Source organism: Heteronotia binoei, chromosome 5, assembly GCF_032191835.1.
Source record: "Heteronotia binoei isolate CCM8104 ecotype False Entrance Well chromosome 5, APGP_CSIRO_Hbin_v1, whole genome shotgun sequence".
NCBI classification, from domain to species: Eukaryota; Metazoa; Chordata; class Lepidosauria; order Squamata; family Gekkonidae; genus Heteronotia; species Heteronotia binoei.
The window spans coordinates 112,812,713-112,831,857 of record NC_083227.1 but is presented as its reverse complement, the minus strand read 5'-3'; the positions used below and the strand labels follow the sequence as shown (position 1 = coordinate 112,831,857).

At 42.5% G+C, this 19,145-nt stretch overlaps 1 protein-coding gene across 3 annotated transcripts; it reads left to right on the top strand.

The window, feature by feature from the left end:
- Nucleotides 1-458: 458 nt before the first annotated feature.
- Nucleotides 459-18,694, top strand: FAM53C (family with sequence similarity 53 member C). 3 transcript variants are annotated; one of them, XM_060240111.1, is made up of 5 exons: nt 459-477; nt 6,826-7,089; nt 13,365-13,422; nt 16,650-17,377; nt 18,273-18,694. In XM_060240111.1, the coding sequence occupies exons 2-5, from the start codon at nt 7,012-7,014 to the stop codon at nt 18,534-18,536; spliced, it is 1,128 nt and encodes a 375-aa protein (XP_060096094.1). In that variant the 5' UTR covers nt 459-477; nt 6,826-7,011; the 3' UTR covers nt 18,537-18,694. The 3 variants fall into 3 exon arrangements, with proteins under 3 accessions (XP_060096094.1, XP_060096093.1, XP_060096095.1); XM_060240110.1 differs by lacking the exon at nt 459-477 and adding an exon at nt 1,744-1,762; XM_060240112.1 differs by lacking the exons at nt 459-477; nt 13,365-13,422.
- The last annotated feature ends 451 nt before the right edge of the window (nt 18,695-19,145 follow it).

Here is a 19,145-nt window from a genome sequence, read left to right as displayed (position 1 = left end):
GGTTTAGTTGTTTTCCTGCAGTCGGAGTACATGGAGCTTCAGCATAATTTTACCACCAGTTGTTCATTTTTGCATCAGATACATACCTAAATGGTTTTTGCTTTGTGCAAAGAGGATCAAAGCTAGGTCCCCGATTGTGAGTTTCATTTTATCTGAAAGCTACTTAATAGAGAGGCACTAGAAAATCTATACAAATGTATTATCCCACTGTACATGGCTGAGCCTTGTTCCCCAAAGCATAGTTTGTGACCACATCTGGCTCAAATTAAGTACCCTACGGAATTAGACAGAAAATGCTTCTCGGGCGCGGAAGGAAAGGGCCAGAGGTTGGGGGGCGGGGGGGGGGGGGGAGAAGAGACACAAATACCATTCACCAGGAGACCAACGTCGAACTACATGTCCCATCATGCTTTGCCACGTGGTATGGGCCATAGAAGGGGAGCAAAAGAGTATGGTGTTGGGGCAAAATCCAGAATCGTGGGAAGATCACCCGCTATGGTGCAGCAGCAGGGAGGACAGGTTGGGGTAGATCTGCAGATGTCCGGATCCCTTTCTCAGATTGTCTCGTAGGTCCTTTCTGAGCTACCAGGCGTCCCCCCCTTTTTTGTGTGGGTGGTTTGGGCTCAGCGGGTCGGTCCACTCCCGACCGAAGGGGGGAGCAGAGGCTCCTGCGGGGGGTGGTGGGGCTGGGAGCCCAGGCCGTCGGGGTAGAGAAGGAGGACGGTGGCGGGTGGTGGGGCTAGTGCTCGAGAACCTTCCCCTTTGGCTGATGGTCGGGTCCGGGGGTGTTTAGCAGTGAAGGGGGGGGGGGTGGCTTGCAAGACCGTTCGGGGCGCACAACTGCTCTGGCCCCGCGAGGAGGTATTGGAGCCGCCGCCACATTCTCCTGGCGCGGTGGGTACCGGAAAAGGTGGTATGCGGTGGAGGGGGCTGTGAAGCTAGGTGTGTGTGCGCACATGGAGAGGGAGGGGGTTGTTGAAATATTTTGGGGTGCATTAGGGATTTCGGTGGTGCCAGCAGAGGAGGTTTTCTGGCATCTTCTGGGGGGTTGTCTTTGTGATATGTCTTTCTAAGGTATTTAATGTAAGGTAAAGGGATTATAAAGCTAGGGCTGTTTTGTTTATGAGGGCTTAATTTTACTGGGTTGATGGGAGGAATGTTGGGATTTCCAAGCAGGATGTCGCTTTTGGTGGTGCGCTCTTGTGTGTGAATACATCTGTGTGAAAATTTGGAGTGGAATGGAGGGCCTTCATTGGGAAGTGGAAAAGTGGCTCCCTCAGTGGAGGATGGGATAGCTATGCTTTGTTAAGTATTGCGTCCCCTGTGGATGCATTCCTAAAACTAGGTTGTTGGGACCCATTCTTAAAACGCAGTTTAATCTCCCTGCATGGTAAAATCATGTCATGGAGGCTTGCACTGTGCGTGTGGCAGAGCTGCTGGAGGTTTTACCGGTTGCTTCAAGCCTTCCTGTATTTTTCTGTTTGGTAAATGGTGGGTAACCTGAGACGAAATAATTTAATATTTGTGAAATCCTATAAATTTGGAGAGGAAGGCTGCCTTTTGGAATTTGGTGAACTTAATTTAAAAGCCATTGGGCAAGGAGCTTGATTTAGCGGGGCTTTCTAAAGGGCTGCGGCCTGAATCTGTTAAAGAAAGTAGGAGTGGAACAAGATGCAAAGTACTGTAACCAGTTGCCTAAGGGCAGGAAACAAAGGGCAAGCGTAATTTAGCAACATGCCTGCTAGTGAAGAATAACCACAAGGTATTTGGCATATTAGATGAGGCTTGGTGTAACTATTTCTATGGATTTCTCACCTATCTTCAGGGCTTAGGGTGAGTTACATTACATCTTTTATCTTGTGTTATCCTCACAACAGTCCTGCCCGTTAGGGTGTAGTAGAGATAGTACTTATCCAAGGCCACCCAAGAAGCTTCATCATGACTGAGCATGGGATTGAATTTCAGTCTTTCAGATCTAAATCCAGTACTCTGTATCTGATGAAAAATTAATCAGGATTATAGTTCTGGGGAAAATGGGAAATCGTTGATAGTAGAAGCTCTCTAGATTAGTCTAGAGCAGTGTTTCCCATTTACAGGGTTGTGACCTGGTACCGAGCCACAGAAGCCTCACTGCCGGGTCACAAGAAAAGCCAAAGCTAGCCCCGCCCCATCTCCCCGCTGGGCTGCCTCTCCTTCCTTTTCCCCTGCTCCCAGTGTTTGAGAAAAAAGCTAGCATCCATTGGCACTTTAGACCCATGAAGTGTTCTTCAAGGTATGAGCTTTCATGTGTGTTGCAGCATGTTCTTTTGGGGAGATTTCCCCAGGAGGCTGGGCAGCAAAGAAGGATATGTGTGTTTTTTTCAGCTGGGAGGGGCAGGGAGTGGGCATTCCAGTAGCTGTTTTTTTTTGCCAAACGACCCCTGGGCAGAATTTTTGCTGGCGGGGGTCATCTGATGGTGAAGAAGGCTTTTTTTTTCTTCCCCCCCCCCCATTCTTTCTTTCTTTCCCTGCAAATGATGCTCTGTCAGTATTCTTGGGGGTGGGCAAAGCAACAGTAGGAGGGCTTCTAGTGCCCTGGCCCCACTGGTGGACGTTCTGGTGGTTTTTGGGCATTGTATGAGGGAATTTTGGACTGGATAGTTCACTGGCCTGATCCAGCATGGCTCCTCTTATGTTTATGTTCTTTCTTTCCGTGTCTTTCTTTTCCTTTCCTTTCTTTCCCTTTCTTTCTTTCCTTCCATTTTTGCTGGATGAAACTTTTCTGTTCATCGTACTGTTGCTGCAGACATAGGAGCTCTGCCAATGAAAAGTTGGCACTCCCAGTTGTAGCCAGGTGGCCTTCTATGAGATTTCTGTGTGAGTGAGTGAGAGTAAGAGGTGTGGGGCAGAAAGAGATTATTGGTGATTACTGCGGTATATCTCAACAGCACTGGAAGAGATGGTACTATGAACTTGGCACCATTTTACTGGTCCTTCTTTTAACAGCTGTCTGACACCAAAATTAAACTCCTCCTGTAGATATTAAAAAGAATGAAAGTAGTTAACTGGCTAAGTATCTGCACAACAGGTTGCTTTTAAAGGCATGGGAAACACAGCCAGCAAAAAGCTGCAAGCCCCTGATAAATATTCTTTTTGGGATAACTGCAGAAAAGCTTGTATGAACTTCATATAACTTGAAATTAATTCATTAATTGCAGTACAATTCTCTGCTACCTTTCACAGCAATTTCCCAGTGTTTCAACCAAAGAAAAGTATGAAAAATAGCTGTCGAAAGATTTTCTTGAAGCCAAGCAAGCTTGGTTGTAGCTTGAGGCAGGGTTCCAGTAGTAGCAGCTGAAGGAAGGGCCTACTAAATGTGTCAGCATATTTTGAGGTAGAGCAACTGCCAGGGCCCAATGTGGGTGGTACACAGTGCTGGCATTCCTGATGGCAATGGCAACAGCACTCCCAACTGCATACACTGGCCAGTGCTGTTGAGGAAAGGATTTGTAGGTGGTGCAGGCAATTGAACATGGGCATTAGGAGTGCTTGCAAGCTGGAGAAGAATACACAAACAGAGAGTACATGCAGGTGTGGGGGTGAAAAGAGAGGACCGCCCACTTTCCACCCCCGTTTTGGCTCAGCATGAGTTTCAGAGAGATTTTTCTGAAAATGAATTTGCTTCCGAAGAAGAGGCAGGTTTGAGGGACTGCCGTGGAAGTGACATCACAGGAAAAGGTGGAGTTTGGGTTCAGTGTGCCCTGAAAGTGACATCACTTGCTCCTTGACACCACAGGAAATGACATAATTCCTGTCTCTTGGCTCCACCCCCAAAGTCTCCTGGCTCCACCCCCAAGTTTTAGTGGGCCTTGAAGGAGAAGTGTAAAAATAGCAGGGCCACAGGAAAGAAAAGTTTGGGAAACCCTGGTCTAGAGAATCTGGACTTTAGGAACATAAAATGGACAGCTGATGAAAGATTAATGGTTGCTCATTCATGGAAGTAGAAAACCTGTTTCTGTGCTAGCAAGATTTATGATAAGAATGTAGGGAAACTACCTGGCCATTCTTGTGTATCTTTGTAAAGCTGTAGTTTTTTTTACCAGAGGAGGGATTACAGAAACTGTCAGTGTTCATGATAACTATAGAATTTTATAAGCAAAAAAGCCAGGCCCCTGCCCTTAAGGAGCATACAATCTATAACAAACAGTGAAGAAAGGAAGACAGATGTAGGAGAGGATGAATATGACCAAGTGTATTTGAGTTTGTTACAGGACTCTCAAAGGGTGTTTCTATTTCTCTCTCTTTATACAGTATTACTATATCTGGAATTTTTATTACTGAAGTATTTCAATGTTTTTTCTTTAAACTGGTAACATTAATAAAGCTGTGGGTTGCTTAGCTCTCCCCCACCCCTAGTAAATTGCCAGTTGCTTTCACCTCAAATAAATGCAACTTGGGTCTTTGTGAGTGCTTTCTTTTCTCATCTCCCCCCTCCCCCAGTATACCTTGTTCTACTCATTTTCACAGGCATTCCCTGATTGCAGGCTTTCCCCTGTAGTCTTAGACCAAGTTCTCTTGTGACTTTTTGTGAATGCAAAAGTCATTCCAGAATGTGTATTTATATAGAAACATAATAGTTGGACAAAATTTGCTAACAGAATGTTGAATTTCAGAAGATGGATGGCACTAGTAAAAGGAGACTCTTAAATTATATATATTTAGGGGTGGGAAGGATTCCTCAAACTGCAAACATAATAGTCAGTGTCTGGCTAGGATTTAAAAATCCTGGCTTCAAAATCAGCTTTTTAGCCAGACTTTCTGGGTGGTCCTGAATAAGTCAGGATTTCTTTGACTAAATTATGTATTTGTAAAATGGAAACCACAGTTACCTACTTTCAAGAATTCTTCCGGGGATAGACTTCATTAAGAATTGCCATATCAGATGAAGTATTCTGATACATTAATTACAGAATGAATGATTATTCCTATTTGTCTTCCCTAAGTTAAGAATCAGTACTATTAATAGGCTGCCTTTATTTTGCCTCTCTCTCTCTTTTTTAAACTTTAGTGAAGGTTTTGGCTAAGAAAACACACCTTGACACTGTTTGTAAATCCTTAGTGAAAGCAGTACAGGAGGTATTCTGACTAACATGTACAAGAAAGATGTCAAGGGCAGATTAACATTTTTTGAGAAGATGCCTTGGAATCTCAGACCTTTGAAGTAGAATTTATGGGTGATAATTATCCAGAATGATTGCTGTTAAAGTTGTGGATAGTCAGATGCTGAGATTTTGTGTAGATCAAGAAAGGCTTCAAGCTTGGATAGAAGTGGAAATGTCAAATAATCATAGTGAATCTTGTGATTTCCTCTGGTGTCTTGAATACTGGCCATCTGGAAGGGAGAAATTATGGGGCATGGTTCTGATTCAGAGTCACAATGACTGGGTTCAGATGAGTGGTTTTAGGTGCCCCAGGGACAGTAGGCAAGCATCCCCAAAAAGCACATCTAAACATGCACATCTGCCTGTTTCCACACTCAACCTGTCCCCAACTTACTGGGAGCCGGCTCTAAAAGGTACCACTTGCAAAGTGGTAATTGCTGGGGCGCCTCCCCAGCTGTCTGGACAGCCAGGAAGTTCCTGGGGAGCTGTGGAAGCTCCCCCAGAGCACCTGTGACCCATCCCTTTCCCACAGGCCGTCTGGACACTCTGGGGTGCTCCGGTTTCTGCCGGCTCACTTCTGGGGCAGCACGCTGCTGCCCTGAGCTGGCAGTCTGAACTCAGCCAATATTTTATGCTTTCTAATCTGGGGACATTGTATCTTTAATAACTAAAGGCCCAGACTTCAATGTGTTTGTGTTTAGAGTAAAGACCATTTCAGTCGGTCCTCACAGACTACAGAAAATGAATATTAAATAATGCTATAGTACTGAAGTGTGCATGGGCCATAACTGAAAAAAGCATCTGAGGGGATCTGATTGGAAGACAAGTGGACTGTCTTTAGAATGTAATGAAAAAAAGCAAAGGGAGCAGAATTCTATGAAAGATCACAGAGGTTGAAGATTTTTGTTTTACATGACACTCAAATGCTGGTGCTTTCCCCCTTGATGCTAGCACTTCTGATTGTGCATGTGAAGAAACCTTTGCTTGGATTGCATCTTTATGCATTAAGCTAGTTGCAGATGCTGTTCCCTGGGATAATAGATGGAAGGAGGTACTAGACTCTAGTAAGGAATATGGTTGTGCAGGTGGGAAAGTTGTCCTGATTCTTTGGCCTGTACCTTCAGAAAGCAGTCATAGGGACTTCTGAAATAAAATAGTTAAGCAACATGCTGAAAGTAAGAGTTGAAGAACTGGTGTTGGGACTGGATTCAGATCTTCAAATACTTTCAGAGCTCACTGGATGACACTAGGCCAGTTGTCATCTCACCACCTAGTCTACCTCACAGAACTGTTAAGGTGATATAATGCAGCAGAAATAGGGGAAGATTATACTGCTTGGATTCCCTAGGAATAAAACCTCTGAGATGAGTAGGAACATCTGTAAGTTTATAAAAGGGGACTTGGATTATCAAGTTACGGAAGAAAGAATCTGATGCTGAATGCTGAGCCTTATGTATACTAAAAGCTTAGTGTTATTTAACTTGCTCTGTCATCTTTGCCCAGGGAATTTTAATTGGGAAGATATAGTGCAAAATAAGCAATGTTGGCTTCTCAGACTTTACTATTGCAAATGTGGGTAAAATAAAGCTAGCTTGTATATTTCTGTTTTTGAGCCTCAGATCTAGAGAGGTTTAGGTGTCAGGGAGTGTGGTATGCCATATATTAAAATGCCTGTGTATTGCAGGGTCCCTGAGGATGTCGTGAAGCATGACTTGCTTGTGATGAAGACAACAGCTTAGAAGGTGTAACAGCTGATGATAATGATGATGCTTGAACACGGCTGGACTTGCTGAGGGAGGCAGAAGGGTGGCAGGAGGTAGAAGCTGGAGTCACAAGAGGTTCTGATGCCAGGCCTCCATTATAAGAAACCATGATCACCCTGATTACTGAACAGCTACAGAAACAGAGCCTGGAGGAATTGAAATGCACATCCTTCAGCATCAGCCTGGTAAGATTGCCTTGACCTGGCCTTGAAAGTTAGGGTAGTGTTAGAAGTACCTTCAGGTTTGTCTTCAACTGTAGATCTCTGTTTTGGTTGATGGAAGAGTGGTATTGTGTTGTAAGCTGTTTTTAACTTAGGCCAGGATCCAGCAAACCATGAATGAAATGTTAGAACTTTTATTTCGTGAGCAGTCTCTGCCCACCAGTGCTGTATGGCAAACTGCTATTTGAAACTGGGGAGAAGTTCAAAAGCAGCTTTTGGAATGGGGAGTCCATTGTTGAAAGAACTACAAACAAAAAACACCCCCCCCTCAAAACACTAGGCTTAGTGCAGGCTCCCAGCTCACTGTGTACCAGTCTGTGCCTTGGAGAAGCTGATATTACCTCTCAAAAATGCTATCAGCACTTCTGCAGAAGATGTTTGCATATTTTCTGTGACAATTATGGACAATCTATTTGATAGCACTCATGACAAATAGCTTTCTCTTTTATCCATCCCCCTTTTCCTCTTTCATCCTGTGGCCATAACAGATGTAGAACTTTTTAAAAAATCATCACATTAAAGGATGGATTAAAAGATGCCTGTACATTCAAGTAGCTCTTTAAAAAAAAAAAGAAGCAAAAAAACCCTCAGTGGAAGAGTACCTGCTCCCCTCAGCAATGTCCTGCAATTCAATGACACTTCCTTTCCTTCGGGGAAGAAACTGAGTAGACTGTTAGCTGTTCTGATTATGGAAAGCAGGTACAGTTTAGAATTAGGGAACACAAGAGGTCTCTCCCATTTCCACCCATTGCACTGGATGTTTATCGATCTACTATTCTTGATCAGGGCTAGTGCTATAGTAATGGTAACATAGCAGATCTTCTTTTTCATCAGAAACAGTAATCTGGAGGCTGCCTAAGGTTAGAGATCCAACTCAAGACAAATCACAACTTATGGAATTCATTACTATGTGGTGATGTCCACTAAGATAAATGGATAGAAGGCAGATGTACAGTTGGTTAGTAGTCACAGCAGGCAGAAGTACAGCATATGTATTTAGAGACACTTTAGTATGTCTGATTGCAGAATGCTTTGGACATACAGGAAGACATCTTGCCATCATGTTCTGCTTCTGAACCTCCTTGTATCATCTAGTCTAGCTACTGACAAAAGCGAAAGTTCTGAGCCAGATCATGGATCATTGCTTTGATCTGATGAGGCAGTTCTATATGTTGTTGTAGAGGAAAGCAGGTTAGGAGCTAATAGAAGAAGAGCAAAGGAGTATTGGTGTATCTAGGATGATGGTAGATGGAAGGCTTCAGGTGGTAAGTAAAACTGAAATTTGACTTACTTGATCACATAAACAGACCATGATATTAGCAGATGTTTAGCCTGAGGCAGTAGCTTGGATAATCCTATTTTGCTACTAGGAAAGCCAGATTTCATAACTGGAATAAATGAGACACATGAGAAAATGCTGCATACATTTACTTCAGCCATGTAAATAATTGGGCTGGGTGGGGAGGGGAGGGGCTGTCTGTCTGCTGCTTTGTTCTCTTCTGCTGCAGCTACTCCTTCCACCCCTGCTGCTTCCTCTTCTAGTGTTTTGTTATGAAAGAGTTAGGAGCCCCATTTGTGTAGTCTCCATAGTTTGGGTGTGTGTTCAGCAAACACATTGTTTGTGCTGTGGAGGCTGCAGATGTCTGTCTCTCTTCTAGCATCAAATGAGTAGTTGCTCCAGTGCTAAAAGAGAGAGCATTGTATATGCAGTCTTCATGGCAGAGTGATAGAGTTCAGGCATATGGCCTACTCTGTCTTCTGGTTTTAAAAGGTATCTGGCTTGCTAATGCTAGAAGAGTAAGAGACACATTCAGCCAGCTATGCATCTCATTGCTAAGCACAGCACTGGGATGCTTAGCTTCTTAATGGTGCCGCTAACTTAGGAGCAGTTTGCATCTTGGGTGCTCAGTTGCTTCCTGTGGGTGAATGACAAATTGTATGGCTGACTTAACTCTTGTTGTTCAACATGTTTGGGAAATTCTTTTGACAGAATTTGGAAAACATTTTGTTTTATTTTTGTCGCTGAACAGGGAGGCAGTTTTGGATCTTCAGGAAAATGAGACACAAAATTTAGAGAAAGAAGAATGGATTTGGCACCATAAGGAGAAACTGGAACCTTTGCTATCTAAAGATACCTTGCTAACTACTCTTTGGATAGGAAACCATATTTTTCAAGGTGTTTGTCAAAGCCTGCCTACCCACTTCCATTTACCTCCCTATAGCCATGGGGTCAAGAAATTAGCTATTTAGTTATTGTTTTACTGTGCTGGTCATGAAATGGTCGATCTGTGTTGCAAACAAATAGGGTCAGGTGAAGAGCAAACATTGTCTAACAATATACACACATGTGGACTACAGAAGAAGTATGGATGCATGTTGTAGCCTTGCACCTTCATGTCCCATGTGCAGATTTGCCCCATGTTAGCATTAGACATGTGGCTCTTCCTTCTCTGAACAGAAAAGAGACAGATTGACTTTTAACACTGTGATATTAAGATTAAAGGAGCCATTTTGCTAGAGACAGGCAAAGGGAAGAAAGAGTTTGTGTGTGTGTGTTAGAAGGAATCTAAACAATATTGATATATTGCCTTGCTGTTCTGAATATTCACATTTGTTCTTGTGGTGGATATAATTATGGGAAGCAGTGCAATACTTTGATTTCCTGTCTTTCAGGCCCCAGATTCTTGCTTTTAGTTGTATTACCATCTTCCTTGTTTAAAGAGTCTAGAATAACACTAGTTTTCCAAATCTCTCACCAGTTTCTAGTTTGTGTGCAAGTGTTCTGTCTTCTAGCCACCTATATTAAATCTAAAGTGTTTCTGTATCATTGGGTTTTGGATATATTTTCCAATCAAGGTCAGAATCAAATGGAACAACCTAGATAAATTGGCCTTATCAGGAAACCAAAGGCAATGTGCTCATATGGCAAAATTTATTTTTAAAGAGAATGAACCAGAGGACTGTGAAGCATGTGCATTCTTATTCTGCCTTTTTCTTATTCTTATTGTTTTTGGAGTCGATTTTGATTCTGTAGCAGCAGAATTGTTTTGCCTGGAAATTAGTTAAAACAGCAAAGTATCACTACAGGTACACCTGGGAAAAGAATTCACATGCACCTTTTCATATAGGAGTTTTAGCATATCAAACTCTGCATGGTCCTTGGAGTTTAAAATGGCTTCACTTCAGCATTATGCACTTCATTTCCCTTGATAATGCTAGGAGACGTTATTCTATCAGCATTTTGGAAGCCATTCCAGTCTAGTTTCAGGCCTGAATATGGAGTAGAAACAGCCTTGGTCCCCATGGAGATGACCTGCACTGGGAGATGGACAATGGGATGAGGCCCTGTTGATTCTCCTGGATCTCTCAGTGGCTTTTGATACCATTGATCATAGTAACTTTCTGGATGGGAGGCACTGTTTTGTGGTGGTTTCAATCCTACCTTGAGGGTAGGTATTTGAAGGTAGTACTAGATGAATGCTGCTTGCCTCCTTGGCCTTTGGTTTATGGAGTACCACAGGGTTCCATCTTATCTACTGTGCTCTTTTTCATCTATATGAAGACACTAGGTGAGGTCATCCAGAGGTTTCGGCTGGGCTGTACCAATATGTAGATAACATCCACCTCTCATGCTCCCAGCTGATCCTGGGGATGCTAAGGAACTATGAACTGGGGCCTGGTGGCAGTTTTGGGATGGGTGTAAGCTAGTAAGCTGAAGCTTTACCCAACAGAATGGAAATGCTACTGGTGGGTGGAAGGACTGATCCGGGATTTGATGTGTCTCTTGCTATGGATGGGGTTGCACTTCTGCTGAAGGAGTAGGTCCATAGTTTGGGGGTGCTGTTGGACCCAAGCATGCTAATTGATAGGTGGGTGGTCTTTATGCTCAGGAGTGTCTTTTACCACCTTCAGTTACCACAACTAGTTAACTACTTGTGACCTTTCCTGGGCAGAAAAGATCTTGCCAGTGTGGTGCATGCCCTGGTAAAATTTATATTCTATTATTGCAGTTAATGAAATGCACTCTACATGGGCTGACTTTGAAAAGTCTTTGGAAGCTCCAGTTAGCACAAAAACTGTAGCCAGGATGCGGTCTGGAATGAGACGTAGGAACCATATCACTTCAGTCTTGGTCATTATGCACTGGCTCCCAGTTTTCTCCCTATATATGCCGCCTATTCCTGTATGACCTGACAGCTGTGGTCATCCTCTGAGGCCTTGCTTTGGGTGTTCCCATTTTCTGAAGCAAGACAGTTGGCACCTGAGAAAAGGCCTTCTTGGTCATGGCACCAATATGATGGAACTCCTCAACTGGGTGCCCCCTTGCCCAGTTGGTATGGGGGTTTGGGTTGGAATGTCACCAATACATGGATGATACCCAACTCTATCTGTTTTTGGATGGCTGCCCAGACTTCACCCCAGAGAATTTGACCAGAGTGTTGGAGGCCAGGCTGGTTGGTTGCAGCAGAGCTGATTGAAACCGGTTTGAGGCCAGGATCAGACTGCCCACCCTGGATGGTGCACCACTTTCACCAGTCCCAGAAGGTGTGGAGCCTGGGAGTGATCCTGGATGCCTCATTCTCTGTGGAGGCCACAGTTGCCAGATCTGCATTTTTCTTTTTTTTTTGCAGATCAGACAAGTTACTGTAACTTGTTCTTAGTGGGCTTGCTCTTGTGACTGATCCAGAAACTCCAGGTGGTACAGAATGCAACAGCATGCATGCTGATGTTTTCACCCATGTGGACATGCGTTCAGCTGGTATTGTACCACTTATGCTGGCTACCAGTTGAGTACCAGATCCACTTCATGGTGTTGGTATTAACCTTTAAAGCTTTATGAGGTTTGGGACCAACATGTGTGAAAGATCATCTTTCCCCATATGTGCCCTGAAGAGGCTTTCTCACACAAGATCAACACCTACTGGTTACCCCTGGCCCAAAGGAATCTACCTAGCCTCCACCAGGGTCAGGGCTTTCCTGGCCCTGGCTCGGTGGAATCAGCTCCCACTGGATATCAGGGCCCTGTGGAACCTTTTATCATTCCGCAGGGCCTGCAGAACAGAGTTGTTCCCCCAGGTCTTTAAGTGAGGCAGATTGGCCTCCCTGCTTCAGATCCCAACTACTGAAATATCACTGACTGCACTAATGTGGCCATAATAGATCATTTTAACTGCTGCTACCTTGAATTTTACTGTTTTAATTTATTGTATTGTTTGTTGGAATCCGCCCTGAGCCCGTATGGGGAGCGCAGAATACAAATCTGAAAAACAAACAAACAAATTCCATGCCCAGGGTATTCATCTGTCTCCTGCTATCACTGCCTTCTGCCAGTGGTTGAAGACTTTTTGTTGTTGTTTTGTCTGACATTCTCCCAATCCTTCTTTCCTTATATTTTAATTTTCTGTATTTTGTTCTATATATGTATTTTTAGCCATGGTTTTCAATTTGTTTTACAGGGTGCTTTTATTATGGTGTTTTAGTTATTAGTTGATTGGGCAGAAATATAGGATATAAATGTTATAAATAAACCCGATGTTGTAAAATGTGGTAAAAGTTGCAGGAATATCCTCTTATTATAACTATTTATGAGGTCCTGAGATTTTAATTAGGTGTGTTTGTGAATTATTGCCAAACAAGGAATTGGGGTGTGTCTGTGTTAAAATTTAGCTACTTGTCTTATGTAAGTGGTGAGTTTTAGTAAGTTTTACTATGTTTAAAGTTGAGCTCTTCCATCTCTTAAGAGAACAGGCCTCTAGGAAGAAAGGTAAATAAGGATATGTGGTTCTTGTTTGCCGCAAAGAACTTCCAGTCATGAAAGAACAGTGAAATACAATGAAAGAGGGGAAAAGGTTTAGTACATACTTGGATTTGTTAATAATTTCATTTCCTGACTTATCTTTTCAACACTGTTCTGAGGAGAAAGCATTCTTAAATTTGACATCTTGAATCTAGTAAATGCATGGCACCAAGACTTAAAGATGTGTAGAATTTCATTAGAGGATAGATTGAGGATAAGGATAACACCATAAAAATTGTTTTGAAGTTTTGGGCAGGTGTGCTGACTGGGAGGTAGTTAGTAGGGAATTCAGATAGAGTAAGATATCCAAATGTTGATGAAATCCTGTAGCTGATATCAGCCTATTACTGTAGGTTATATGGTGGGGATGACAGAGTTGGAGGCACTTGTGAGATACTGGTTGTTGCTGTGATGTGGTGACTCCTTGTGTTTCCCTCCCTAGCCTTTGCCTGATCATGCTGATGTGGCCACCTGTGGCAGCCCCTTCCAGATAGCACCTGGTAAGAGCATCTGGCTGGACTTCCACCTTTTGTGCCTACATCCATTTCTCTCTTGTCTGGTTTCTTAATCTTCTGATGTTCTCTATGTGTAATTTGTGGCTAATAAAAATCACCTGTTTTCTTTGTGGAGTATCATGTGATACCACTTTCACTTAAAATGAAAGCTTGGTCCAAATGTAGTGTCAATGATGGATTTGTTTTTAAAACAAGCATTTACCAGGGTCAATGACAGGAAGGCTTCCATACATAGTGAGAATAGTTGTTTTTTGTAAAGCAAAGTTATCTATAATTTCATCTTAATTACTTTATCCTACCTCTGAAGAATCAAGGAAAGAGATTGCTAAATCTGCTTAATGCTTAATTATCCCTGTAAAAGTAGAAAAAAAATGTTGTTTTTAGTAGTTTCTAAAATGGTTCCTGCAGATATTCTACCTTTCTGTCTCCCATTTCGTACTGTTGATTATTACTGCTGTATCCAACAAATATAGATGAGTTTTACAGTATTTGTACTGGATGCTGCCCACATTAAAAGCTTTATGTATGTGACCAAGTACCACTACTGGTATTCCGGTTATATTAATGCTGCCATATAGATATTGCCGATATTTTGTTATTAAAAATTATTGTAGTGGAAATATTATGTTGGTGGAATCCATTGAGGTAAAAAGTCCTTTTGAGTATTTGGGTCATGAATGCCCCAATTATGCATATAATTGATAAATACTATAATGGATAATAATAATAATAGAAAATAATAGATAAATACTATATTTTTAATTTAAAAATGAGTAACTGCCCTGTAACACAATGCTGTTGGGTTTTTATAGCTGTTGACTCAAAGAGAATGTTGGTGTATAAACTTATTATGTGTTGGAAAACCTTTAAAAGTTTGTCAAGCCATCAAAATAATGTTACTGGCTCTTTTGCAGCTCTGAAATGAAGCAAAAAAGCCATTTTTTAACATGTGCAAAAAATTCCCTCAGAGTATTCCTGATACTGAGCCTGGAATCAAATAGCTCCCAGTCACGTTCTCTGAAATGACATCTTTATTTGCAAGCACATTCTCTTCTCTAGGCACAGTTGTCTAGAAGAGACAAAGTGAGTCAGTTCTGTAGCTGTTCTGGTCTTTTGTGTTATAGCCAGGCCTCGGATTCAGTGGGAGCTCACAGGAGCACAGCTCCTGAACCTTTCTGAAAGTTCCACCTCCTTGTCCATTGAATAGTATGTGCAGCTGCATAACAATCCCTGGATGAGCTGCACCACCTATTTTTCTACAAAATGACCCCTGCTTATAGCCATGTTGTACAGCCATCTAACTGTGATACTTTGGTGCTCTGTAGGTTAGAATTAGAATGTGTGCCACTTAATGACTTGTATGTGCATGTGAACTTCTTGCATGTGAAAAGCATTTCATGGACTGAATTAAGCTAAAACCTATATCAGTTTGAGTCACTTGGTTTGAAACTAGTTTGCTGATCATCCCTGTTTGAGATAAAGGGCATTACCAACCTGGCAGTATGAGAATTTTGGACTGGATGACTAGAATTAAGGGAACGTTTTCTTCCATATCTTCCATTTCTTCTGCTTGGATGGTATGTCCAAAAAGGATATAAACAAATAATCCTGTGACACCTCAAAGACTCTGGCCCATACAAATGTGTGTCCAAATAAATACAGCAGTTTTTAAAATACCACAGGATTCAGAGCTGCTGCACACTAACATGACTGCTCTTTTGGAGTTCATAGACAGTATATCCATATCTTCCATATCTTCCATTTCTTCTGCTTGGATGGTATGTCCAAAAAGGATATAAGCAAATAATCCTGTGACATCTCAAAGACTCTGGCCCATACAAATGTGTGTCCAAATAAATACAGCCGTTTTTAAAATACCACAGGATTCAGAGCTGCTGCACACTAACATGACTGCTCTTTTGGAGTTCATAGACAGTATATTGGTGATTTCCTGTGAAACATAAAGGAAAAAGTAACTCATCTTTTTTAGTCCTGTCTGAAAACATTGTTTTTATTTCATGAGATTACTGTCTTGTGCCAACTTCTATCCCTTTTATTGTGGCATGTTTGGTTCTGGCTTTTCCATTGGTCCTCTTGTTTCCATTTTTAAAAAGCCAATAATGGCAACTAATCTTTTGTACATTTTGAATGAAATGATCCATTTTAGTTTTATTGCTTTTAGAAAGTCTTGTTTTATAGCTGTCAGACATAGCCAGCTCCTTAATGAATTCTGTTTTTTATTCTCTGGATTTGCTTCAGGGCTGCATGCCTTCTGGTTTGGTTGCTCACTCTATTGAAGATAGTGAGCACTAGCTTTAGTTAAATCTTTAGTGGTGCAAAGGAAGACCTGTGTGATTAAATTAAGAATGTCTTGTTGCTGTTAGAAGAACATTGAAGAGCATTGTTGAAGCACAGAACTTCTTGCATTACTTTCTTTAAGAGATATCCAAGATATTGTAGGAAAATTGCTGAAAGATCTGATGGTTTGCTTGTTTTAAATGTGAAAAGCCACCTTAATCCCAGTAATGCTAATCATTGCAATATGTAAAAGAAACAGGAATACTTCAACGACTCTTCTGTTTTGGTTTCTCTTAATTTGTGCTCGATCTGTCAGCCTGTTTTCGTTGTTCAGTCCCAGTAATGGGGGAAATGTCATCTTCTCTACCTCATGTGTTGCCCCAGCCATAAGAAAAATAAACCAAATTCCTTTTGTTCATCAGCTTTATTAATTTCCTCTGACCCCAAAATGCCTAGTTTGGTAAGAAAACTACTTATTAGAGTTCATGGATGTCTTGTGCATCATAGGAATTTAAAACACAGACATCATATTTAGTGGACCAAGGAGCAACTGATAAACATGCCCCATTTGGGTGTCCTTGTGGGTTGCTTATTACTTGAGAGATAATGATCAGGCCAGACCACAGATTCTGTTGGCTAGGGGGAAATGTACTATAAAAATTGGAGCCAATTTCAATCTTCCAACATAAAGCCATTGTCTGGAATAATTCTATGCTTCAGCAGTACAGAAACTTTTTGGGAAGTATTTTACGTGCGTTCAAGGGTGCCCATGCTATTTGATACATTTCCAAAGACAGATCAGAGTGCTAATTCTTGTCATTTCACAGGATATAATTATGGATGTCTGGGATGCGTATTTGGGTGGCAGTGCGGCACTTACCTTGTAATCTTTTGTTGTTTGGTATTTTTTGCAGAGGGAGCTTCATGGAGGGACCTGGCTCCTTGTCCAAAGATCCATCTTCAGGACACCACAGGCCTCAACCAACACTCCAGCTTGAGCCTTCCCCTGCCCCCCTGCAGCCCAGACAACAATCCTCAGAGCAGCCTCATAACCCAAACACTGGCCACCAACTCATCAGTCTCAGAAAAGGCTTCTGTGCCCCCCACCAAAAGACACTGCCGTTCACTTTCAGTGCCCGAAGATCTCTCACGTTGGCAGACTATCTGGAGACCCCTGGGCTCCAAAGTGTGGACACACATCAAACGTCGGGACAACAGTGGAGGGGACACTTTGGCAGTTCGCCCCCAAAACCTGACCCAGGGAGCCAGCAGATCTTGTTTCAATCCTGTCCCCAGTGCCTCTCATCAGTGTGTTCAAGATGGTGCTGGTGGTGGCAGAAGCCCACCTTTCTTCAGTCTGGCCCTGTCCCGAGAATCCCCAGCAAGTGTACAGTGGGAGACTGGAGAGACTTTGCAGCCCTACCCTTTGCAACGACGTTTCTCCCTGTCACCTGTCAGATTTCTCCCATCTCCACGAAGCTCTACCACCTCCACACCAGAGCTGCTTCGACACCAGCACAGCCTCCCTCGAAGCCGCTCACAGCCATGTGACCTGGACACCAGGAAATGTGGTCTCAAGCGGCGCCATGATGAGGAAGTGAGGTGGCACAGACCCTCACTTGATTTCTACAAGATGAATCAGGTAGGGAAGGAAGCAGGCACTATCCATTCATTGTCAGAGAATGTTAGGTGGGGTCACAGGAAGAAAAAGCTGGTGGACTGGATTAAGAGAGACCAACTGTGTGCATCTGAAGTAAAGCAGAGGGGTGCCCGTTTAATAAAGAACATGGTTCTCTTGAGCTGACTTTTAACTACATCCAGTAATATGTTACTGTGGGATGGCTCAAGAGCACTGCAGTGAACAATGAGGAGCTGGGAGCCACATATGGCATCAAGATTTATGTGTAGGGTGGCAGCAAAACATTTGCTTTGGATATATTGGCAATTTTTGGTGTGTGTTGTGCAAATCCAAACCTTCTGAAGGTGTAAGGGAGTCTGTTCTTGCTACTGCTTTTCTTTTTTGTATAAAAAAGGCAATAGCTGTAGTTTAATACCAACTGAAATGTACTGCAAGTAATACAAAATGTAGTAATTTTCTGTTGAAGGTGGTGGTGCTAAACTATGATTGTCGAGAGTGATACAAAAATATAGTTGGGGAGAGCATAGAGTTACTTTAATAAGACTGTTGAGGGGAAAGATGGCATTGGAAGTACAGATTATGTGAGTCTGGAACAGGTTCAGGAAGGCTTTGCTAGAATAGTCTGTTAGCAGTCCTGCTTAAGTCTGTAGTGGAAATAGGGTTGAAAAACTAAAGTCTGATTCAGTTAACCATTTGTATCGTCCATAGTAACTTCCCAGTGGTGTATGTGAAGGCCACAATAGCTCTCCCATCCTCAGAAGCCAGAATGAGTTTCTCTAGCTATGTCTGTGAGATACACCTGAAGGCACAGTGTATCATGAATATGATTGGAAAGGCCTTATGTAACAACAGTAAAAACAAAAAGATGTTTATAAATTTCCATTGTTCTGTTTCACAGAAACCATTTGCAGGAGCTGTCTGTCAGTTAGACAAATCTGAAGGTGGCTATCCATCATGGCTCTTGGCCTGCAGCCCACAAGCACCCTCAGCTCCATGCAGTCCCGTCAGCAACTGCATCCAGGTGCTTAGTGAAAGTGAAGAGGAGGAAGAAGCAGCAGCAGCAGAAGCAGCAAGGAGACTAAACTGGAACTTAGCCAGCAAAAGGACTCTCTTCCAACCAGACTTCAGTGATCTGGATCTAACATTGATTGAGGAGAACTAGGGATTGGATGTTCCTTTGAAAACTGACTCTGGGATCAGCAGCGGGGGAGACCGCGTTCCTAGTTGAGGGCAGTGGGGTGGGTGCCAAGGGAAAAGTGGCAGTGGGATTCACGGGGTTTTGTCTGCTTGTTCCTTTTGTATTAAAAAAAGGGAAAATCACTTACCTGAGTGGTATGTCTTTGGGATGGGACAATGTTATTGTTGGAGGGAAAAGAAGCTAGTGACACTGACCTTGTTTCTACACATGTCCATCTAGAGTTGTCAGTAAAATCCTTACTTACCCCCAAAATGCAGAAACATTTTCCAAAGACAAGTGTAAAAAAAAAAAATCCCAAGAAATGTCACTTCAGATTCTAATTAAAATCCTTCATAAACAGACAAAAGTGGTGAAAGTCCCAAGAATCTTTGTAACAACTGGGAATTTACTGGGGTTCCTGGTTACTTTACATTGCACTACTTCATATCTGTCTACAAAGGTTTTTTTGCTCAGTAAATGAGCCAGTTTCCTCACTGGCTTGTTAAAACAGAGGTCCTGGCTGTTCCTGAGTACAGGGAGGAAGAAAAAGACTGATTTTAGGTGAGTTCTATAATGGCTTGCAAAGAATAAGCA